The 9,574-nt window shown below is 41.3% G+C and overlaps 1 protein-coding gene across 1 annotated transcript; it reads left to right on the forward strand.

Annotated features, from left to right (window-relative positions):
• Window positions 1-868: 868 nt before the first annotated feature.
• Window positions 869-9,257, forward strand: lrrc4bb (leucine rich repeat containing 4Bb). Its single transcript, XM_015963347.3, has 3 exons — window positions 869-1,468; window positions 4,507-5,093; window positions 5,197-9,257. The coding sequence occupies exons 2-3, from the start codon at window positions 4,851-4,853 to the stop codon at window positions 7,183-7,185; spliced, it is 2,232 nt and encodes a 743-aa protein (XP_015818833.1). The 5' UTR covers window positions 869-1,468; window positions 4,507-4,850; the 3' UTR covers window positions 7,186-9,257.
• The last annotated feature ends 317 nt before the right edge of the window (window positions 9,258-9,574 follow it).

Below are 9,574 nucleotides of genomic sequence, written 5' to 3' on the forward strand. Positions count from 1 at the left end.
ATTTATCTGAAGTCAACAGGCAGCAGATGTTTCCTGGAGTTTTGGGACAACCTATTTCAATTCATGTGTGTGTAAGGTCCATTTCCTGGTTATGCAATACTGATGGCAGTGAAGTACTGAAATAGTCCCAACTTGATGTGCTGAGGGCTAGGCTTGGTGATACACTGTCCAGCGTTGATAGAGTTGCTTGTATGACTGTGAAATGAAGCCCCACGCTGTGATGGACAACTGGTCCTTCTCCTGTGTAAACCCATTAAGAACCCATCAGCATCTCATGCTTTTTATCTTGAGAGGCTATGAAAGATTGGTTCTTCTACGTCACACTGTTCAGTCCAATTGTGTGCGGAGACAGTTTGAAAGACAGCCGTATATCCCGCCTCACGACTGAGCTCTGTCTATGGGTCGTGGCCATCCTGTATATTCATATAGTTTCTAGTTTTTTCAAGAGTTGACCAAAACAAATAAAACAGCATAACATGAGATGCTGTGAGTGTTATGAATCATTTCTAATGCCTTTCATCACACCTTCAAATCCACTCCAAGATCTTTTGGGGGAAAAAATAAATACCTGCATACAAAATCTGCAGAAAACTGAAATCATGCATGCGCTTGCACTGAGCATGCAAGCCCCCCCCCCCCCCCCCCCCCCCACCACCACCACCACCACCACTACCACCACCAACAACAACCTTTAAAATGTTGCTCATTTCAGATATTTGGTCATTTAATTAAAATTGGCACCAGTTTAAAAGAAATAAACACATAAACTGCTTAAAAACAATGAAAACGCACACACGCGCGCGCACACACACTTCATCCTGGTAATATTTCAGTGCTGCTGAGTCACAATGATTAATGTGACTAAAGCTTCTCGGGTTTTATGTTGCAGATGTGGCGTGACACATGGAATGTCTTTTATTTTAGCTCATCAGTTTTGGGCTTTAAAAAACACCCAAAGAACGCAGTTTACTATTCTTCCAATTATTTCTTAGTGGGATTCAGGGGGTAAACATACGGAATGTGCGTAAAGAGCCGCCTATGCTGGACGCAAACTGCTCTGCCCAGCGGGCGCCGTCGCGTTTGCTGCGCTCCTCTCCAAGAAGGATAACAAGGCTCATCATGCAACACATCCCCGACCTCGTTCCCTAAATGTGACAATTAGAACATCTTTTCCCCTCGACCAGCCTCTGGTCTCCTCTTCTCTTTTTCATTTTCCCCTCCTTCGCGCGAGTGTGCGTGGATTGTGTTCATCTTGAACATGCCAGCGTTGTAGCCCCCTGCGTTGCGTTGGCGCTGTGGATCTAGCCGACAAGAACAAGAGCCAGCTCACAGCCGTGGAAACAAGCGAATCAATTTAGGGAAGAGACGAGGAGAGACAGATAGCGAGGTTGGGGGAGAGGGGAGAAGAAAGGCGATCGCAGAGGGGAAAGAGAACATAGACATTACGACGCAGCCGCCGATCATCAAGGTATGTTGTCTTTACGCTTTTATTAGACGTGCAGGTAGAAATGAGCGGATTTTATTTGGATGCAGAAATCAGGGCTGAGATCTACAAAGGTTGCAAAGCTGCATGACAATTATGTGAATAATTAATGGAAAAAAAACAAGATTCCGTTGTGTTTTAGTCTCGGCGGATCGAAATGTATTACATAAGCCTAAACGTGGCTCTGTTTTTCATAAAAATCAGGAGTCTGTGATTATTTTTGGGTGCAGTCACGTTGTCATTACCCCGAAGAGAGAATGGAAGCAAGCCATTTTGTAATGCAGCATGTGCAGAATTGGGCCTATTCAGAATTTCAATTGCGTTCCGAGAAGGTGCGCCAGTAGTGAGCGCAGCTGCATAGATGAACAAGGCCATTCTGTTCTATTGTAAGAGATATCATGCTGGGGGCTATATGATGAGGCAGGACTGCAGAATAGAGAGATTGTAACTGCAGTAGAACCATGGTCAGGTTGCTGATGTGTTACATTGGGGCTTATTTTGTTAATATTTTAAAAAACTTCCATTTCTGACAGAGGAAATGTTGTAATTTTCCTCCCTCCAACAGATCTGGTTGTTACCATAGGATACTAAAAGTGCCATATCTCACATCGATTCCCACGTTCTGAATCAATCTAGCGTTGTCATAGTTACAGTAGATGATGTTAGCCCTGCTGCACCTGTGCAGCTTTGTGCTGCTCTTCATCATTTGTAAATATGTTGGACCCCCCCCCCCCCCCACACACACACACACACACACAGCCTCAAGATTTATTGAAAACAACAAGTTTTTTTCACCCTCCCCACAAACCATAAGGTTCATGACATTGTACAGAGCAGGGCATTGATACAATCAGACGCTTACGATGATGTGATTGGTTTTGGAACAGTTGGTCAGCATCTTGCAGCTAATTTGTCTTTTCACAACCAAGTGGCCTCTCAGGCCCCATCGGAGAATCAATACCTACATGGTTTCAATCTGCTCTTGACATGAAAACAAAACAAAAAGTACGGTCTGGAGAGAAGAATGCTTTTGGGTGAGATTGGAAAGAAGAACCCAACGTTGTCTACGTCACAAATTTCAGAGAAAAGAGGAGGATGAGAATGAAGGCTGCCGGTGGCAGGGATGAGTCAAGTTGTGATGTAAACTAAACATAATTATGGACTATGGTGTTGCTTTTGAGCTCAGATTTAGTGGAGATTTTAAATCTGGAAGTCAACAGGCTCTTTTGTAAAACCACAAAACCCTACACGGTCAGGATAGGAATTTAGATAATCACCTTAGAACTGCAGGGGGAAATATTCAAATCACAAATTTAGCTTTTAACGAGATGATGAATTAAAAATATCTTGACTGGAGAACTGGCTTTAGTTCTGTGACTTGTTCAATATTAAAACGGTTTTGATGCTTAGACAAATGGGCTTTGGGTCTGATGTAACCCTGAGTTATTCAAACCTTTTTCATGAACTCAGTCTAGTTGTATAATGGGAATGAGACCACAGCAAAGGGCGTCCGAATGAGATCAGCATAATCAAGTAAAAAATTCTGATTTCTTTTCTCCTTTTCAATCTGAGGTGCGTTTTTGTAACAATTAGACATTACTGTGTACCAAGCAAATGCTGAACAACAAGAAAAAGTCAACTTCAACAAATATTTTCCAGCTGCTTAATCCAGTCTTGCAAGTATAATTTCTACTCCAACAAATCTTCATGTCAATTCCTAAACCATGCAAACATCAGATTAGTTTCTGACATTAAAGATAATATTAAAATGTTATCTCCATCATGTTCACGTGTGCTTTTGTAAAGGTAAGGGCTGAGCGGGGGCTCCTCTGATTTCATCTCTCAGGACAATGCTAATTAAATCTCAAGGTTCAAATCAAATATATGGTTTAATGCTACTGGTCTGCTATGTAAAGCAAACCATTCATCAAGCTGAGTTAAACCCTGTAATGTTGAATAGGGCACTGGACAGTAAAAAACACAAGATGGTGAGTGAGCAGGTTGCCACAGCAACCGTGTTCCTAGGAGTGAATGCATCGTCGCTGCATAGGAAAGCAGAAGCAGAAGGCTGCCATGGAAGCTGACATACTGTATGCACACATACACATATCTATTTATATACAACTGTTGTTTTTTAATTGAAATGTAGGCAATTGTGAAACATTTCCCAGGGTTGTTTTAGGGAGGATGCCAAAAGGTAACGTTTTGGGTTAGAAACAAAGAGCTTTTTTGTTTTCCAGAAACATCCCTGGCTTGTGACCGCTAAAGTCCCGGTGTTGAGCAGAAGGTGTTAGAGCATACAGTGGTCTCTTTTTCTTTCAAATTATTATAAAAGAAACAGCCCAAGGATTTCTAAATTTAGAGAATCTGCTGATGCTTGCAGCCGTTTCTCTTTGAAAATGTACTTGTCACTCTCCTAATCACAAAAGGCAATAACATAACATACCTTTGTGTTCTACCACAAGAAAACATAACGGCACTTTTGCTTTTTCCCTGTCTGTTGTTTTCTCCCCACTTATCACAGTGTAGTTTTCATCATTTTATGAGCTTTATTTAATGAGGAACTTGGACATAATGTGTTTTGTTCAGACTGCACATTGCAGTAAAATGTCAGTTGCCAGTAATCACTACTTTAATTGGTAAATTATACACTTTTCCCCTAACTTACAATACCGTGCTGCTGCTTCATTGTCCTTTCCATTTTAACCTGAGGTCTCAAAGAAGCTGTAGACATCAATCGCTTGAGCATCCCTGCATCCTTTTGTCAGAAAGTTGGATTCTGGTGCTTTGCAGTGCCATCTTTGTATATTATGTCAATCTGATGTGACACAGCTCATACTTTTTTTAACTTGTGGTTGTTACAGTCCCTGTTTTCTGTGGAAGCTACAAATCCAGCTACTCTCAACTTTAGAAGACTAAAATATTTCTTTTTCTTTTATAAAGTTAGTCTTTTGAATATGCTCTAGATCAATACGTCTGCTGTGCACACCTACTTGACATTTCTTTCCTCTTTTCTCCACCAGAAAGAAGCAACAACGTTCCAAGTGACAAGGCAGTCTCGAGCAAATCTACTCCTTAATTTGATAGGTAACCGTCATGGAAGCAAACATACAAAACATCCTATAATGAAATGCTGAAAAGAAAATCAAGGTATTGGGCTATCAAAGTCATTTGTTAAGCTTTAAATGATAACCCCTCCTAAAAAGAACATTCCAGTTTTCTCCCTGATTTTTAAAGTGACCTCTTGACTAAGGAAAACACAGATGAAAAGATTAAACATGAGCATGAAGATAAACACTTAAATTCCCCTTGTTGGAGGAAGCTTATCAGCATCATAGCAATAGGGGTGGGTCATGAATCAGTTGCCATGCGTATTGTCATGGTGACCAGCCCCTGCACCCCTTTCCCCGTCCTCTGGTTGGTCCAGTTTTTGTTGTGGTTTCACAACCATGGACCTCAGCCGACAGAGGCAATACCCCCATGCCCCACCCCATGTACCTGCTCCAATCAGGCGAGCCGTGTCATCTGTACAAGAAAGAGTTTGGATCAAGTCCCAAACAGCATTTCAGACAACACAAGATACCTCAACCTACAAGAGAATTCAATTCAGGTAAATAAGGTCTTAAACAACAGACACAATCAAAATGTGCTTTAAATGATCATGATATGTTTACAATACAGTTTTCTGTCTTTTTATGTTTTCTTCACTCAAGGTGATTAAGTCTGACACGTTTAGGCATCTACGGCATTTGGAAATTCTCCAGCTCTCCAAGAACCACATCCGACAGATTGAGGTGGGAGCTTTCAATGGTCTACCCAACCTCAACACACTGGAGCTTTTTGACAACCGTCTTACAGTGGTACCAACACAAGCTTTTGATTACCTCAGCAAGCTAAGGGAATTATGGTTACGAAACAACCCCATCGAGACACTGCCGGCTTTTGCCTTCAATCGTATTCCCTCTTTACGACGTCTTGATCTAGGGGAACTCAGAAAGTTGGACTTCATCTCAGAGGCAGCCTTTGAAGGCCTGGAAAATTTGCGCTTTTTGAATCTTGGCATGTGTGGCTTAAAGGACATCCCCAACCTTGCTCCACTGGTGCGACTAGAAGAGTTGGAGCTGTCAGGTAACCAGCTTGGGATTGTCCGGCCCGGATCATTTCAGGGCCTCGTGTCACTTCGAAAGCTGTGGCTGATGCACTCCAAAGTGTCAGTCATCGAACGCAATGCTTTTGATGACCTCAAGATCTTGGAAGAGCTGAACCTTTCCCACAATTCCCTGCATTCCCTGCCTCATGATCTCTTCACCCCATTGCACCAGTTAGAGAGGGTACATCTCAACCATAATCCTTGGGTTTGCAATTGTGATGTGCTGTGGCTCAGCTGGTGGCTAAAAGAAACAGTTCCCAGTAACACCACATGTTGTGCACGGTGCCATGCACCCCCAGGTTTGAAAGGCAAATACATTGGGGAACTAGACCAGACACACTTTACCTGCTATGCCCCAGTAATTGTCGAACCACCCACTGACCTCAATGTCACCGAAGGCATGGCTGCTGAGCTGAAGTGTCGTACTGGAACTTCCATGACCTCTGTGAACTGGTTCACCCCAAATGGCACGCTGATGACTCATGGATCATACAGAGTTAGGATCTCAGTGCTTCATGACGGAACACTGAACTTCACAAATGTGACCGTGCAGGACACTGGTCAGTACACTTGTATGGTAACCAACTCTGCTGGAAACACTACTGCAACTGCCGTGCTTAATGTGTCTGCTTCTGATTCAAGCAACGGCTACAGCTATTTCACTACGGTCACTGTCGAAACAGTGGAAACAGTTAGAGGAGAGGATACAAAGTCGGCAGGACAGTACGTAAACGAGACCTACATAGAGTTCCCTAATCCTACTGTCCGAAGAGAGTTGGATGGGCGGCCTGGCACCACCATATCACCTTCTCTCTCTTCTCTCTCTTCTCTGTCATCAAAAGCTAACAAGGCTGACAACTCAGTGACTTCAGTAATTGATGTAACCAACATTCCAGGCCTGGATGATGTAATGAAAACAACTAAAATCATCATTGGGTGCTTTGTGGCCATCACTTTTATGGCAGCTGTAATGCTGGTTGTTTTCTATAAACTTCGCAAGCAGCATCAACTGCACAAGCACCATGGTCCTGCCAGAGCTATTGAAATAGTCAATGTAGAGGATGAAATCGGAGCTGGAGCTGGAAGTGGAATCTCAGGTGGTTCGACAGTAAATTCTGGCACTGCTGGAGAAGGAACCCTAAGGATACATCACCCAGAAGTAATCAACCTTCCCAACATTGGCCGCACAGATACCCTCAACCACTACTACAAGACACACCATTTCAATAACAACGTGATGGGTCTTAATATCGGCAGTGAAGGGATGATACCCGGGGGGATCCTCAGCTCCAAGAACCAGCATGGCCAAGATATTCCCATCTCCTGTACCTCAGTCCCAATCTCTACATCTAATCTGCTGAATACGTCAGGCAATGGCACCAACTCTAACCCCAGTTCTATGTCGCCACCGCTACCGATGTCTCTCCCAATGCCTACCTTGGGTTTACATGGATCAATCAAAGGTTTCATGGGGCAAAACCAAAACCCCCAAATGGAACCCTTGCTCTTCAAAGGGAGCTCAAAGGAAAACGTTCAAGAGACCCAGATATAAAAGTGAGAGAATAGAGGGTGAGTGAGAAAGAGTCAAAGACAGAGAGGGAATTGATGTTGGGTTTACGTGTGGAATGATAAGACACTAGAGTGCATTGACATTAAACCAGGAGAGAGGAAAGACTGACACGGCAATACACGAACACATAGACTTATCTGTGATGGTGTACTGAGCCAAGGATAACCACAATGGCCCACTTGTGTTTGTAGGGACGACCATGGCCATGGAGATCAAGGAGTGGACATTGCTACAATGTAAATCTGTGCCAAAGCAAATGTTTTTTGCAGTTTCAACAAGCTCATAGGGAATAAAAGACAAACTAGTTTGTCAGAGTAAATCAAATTGTTTTTGGCCAGCAGAGTTGAAAGATACGCACAGCACTTACCACACTGAAGAGCCGAAATAATGCAGGATAAAATCTGAGACATTTTTCTTCCACAAAAAAAAAACAAAAAGAAAAAAAAAAATACATGAGAAACATTGTCTCTCTAAAGTGACTCAATAGACTCCCTCAAGGTGAAAATTATGTAGGCATAATAGATGGACAGAAAGGTACAGTGCAGTACAAACTACTGTGAAAAATCCACAAATAATATAAATATATTTTCATCTAAATATGTATCATTGAAGACTCCGATGCAGACATATTTTGAGATGGATGTATAGGCTGGTATAGTTTGTTTCTTTGTGAATAATCAGGGGCGGTGATAGCAGAGGTTTGTTATGATTTTAATTTGGCTACTTTTCAGAAACGTAAGGGCTCAATTGCAACACTCATTGTGAACCTTTCAATTGGCTTTGCAACACAAGGTCCATTTAGTTTGTAGAATGGTAAGTGCAGATCTCTGTTTGACAAACTTTTGTCTATTTTTTCAATAATATTGACTGCAAATTTTTGTGTTTTGAGAGTGTATTATGTATTTTGTAAAAGCCAGCCAGCCACATGATATTAAGATAAAAATGTCTGACACTTAAATGCCAGCACTAATAATGGTGAAGCAGTGTTACTTAAAAACAAGATGAAAATCCAATGCAATGACCTGTAAGGGTAAAATAAAATGTCGACAATGTGTTATTTGAATCTGATCAGTAGCCACATACTTGCTTATAGACAGAAATTTGATACAACCTCCTTGCTCATGGTGACCTTAGTCATGCCATAAAATGCTGCTGTAAGGATGATTAGACATCTCCAGCAGCGTAAAGGAAAGGAATAAACATCCATGTTTGGATGGTTAGGATGCGTGAAAAATGTACAGTATATTAATAATGATAATGTCTGGTTGTACGACAATTGTAAGAACCACATTTTTACATTGTAACTTTCATATGTTAAATGCCATTTACGCTTCTTGCGTTTCAACTATGTATTACTTTATTTTTGTTAGTTTGATATAATGTGTACAGTTGTCTAGCCATGTGTCATTACGTGTGAAATAAATCAATCATATATTGGGTTGTGGCGGGTCAATAATGGCAGCAGCCAGTAAGAAGGGAGACATTATGTTATCTTCAACAGCAAACCTGGATTGTATGTACAATTTGTGGTTTAGCCATTAGTCATCCTGGTAATGATAGGGTCCATCTGTTTGCTAAAGATGCTTTGACGAGCTTTTAGTCACTCTTCTATAGATGGATTACTGGTTCTGAGAAATAAGTGTTATTTTATGAATGTGGTTTAGTCAGAAATTAGTCACTTTTGTTGTCCACCGGTTATTATTTTACGTCAGTGTTAAGATGGTTTGGAGTTTGAAACATATGAATCCAGATAAAGGATTATGCAGACTTTGATACATAGTTATACTTATCAAAAGAGGAATTTGATTAAATGTTTGTTGCAATTGAGCTCAAACTGAACATGTGACCACTTGAATTCAGAGCTCCATAAACAGTTGTGTGTTTTTCCTTTTTCACCTCTTTCTTGAACCTAGTGTTTTTGGCAAAAGGCTATACGGGTCCATGAATACAGTATAATGGGTTTTATGTATGTGATAAAAGTTTGTTATATAAAATGAGCCTATACTAACTGGACGAAGACATAAGAAGGAATAATGATATTTATGTGTCTAATATGAGTGATGAATTTTCTTTCCTACCAAGGCTTTAAAACAAACGTTTCCTTTATCAGCACACACTCTAGTCTACTGCAGCCATAAACATCTGGTTGTTGCTTTAATCTGAAACTCAAGTAGATACAATGGTGCGATCCTCCAAGCAAAAATAATCTGAAAGTTTAAATTATTTCCCCATAAAGACACAAATCAAATTGAATTGAGGGCCATTGATGAAACAGGCTGTTGCTCCCTCGACATCCGATGGGTCTGTCATCAACGCGTTTTTGTGTTTGATGGTTCTTGTTTGTCCGTGGTGACGTTATGCACGTGTGCTT

The sequence above is a fragment of the Nothobranchius furzeri genome, chromosome 16 (genome assembly GCF_043380555.1).
Source record: "Nothobranchius furzeri strain GRZ-AD chromosome 16, NfurGRZ-RIMD1, whole genome shotgun sequence".
Classification (NCBI taxonomy): Eukaryota; Metazoa; Chordata; class Actinopteri; order Cyprinodontiformes; family Nothobranchiidae; genus Nothobranchius; species Nothobranchius furzeri.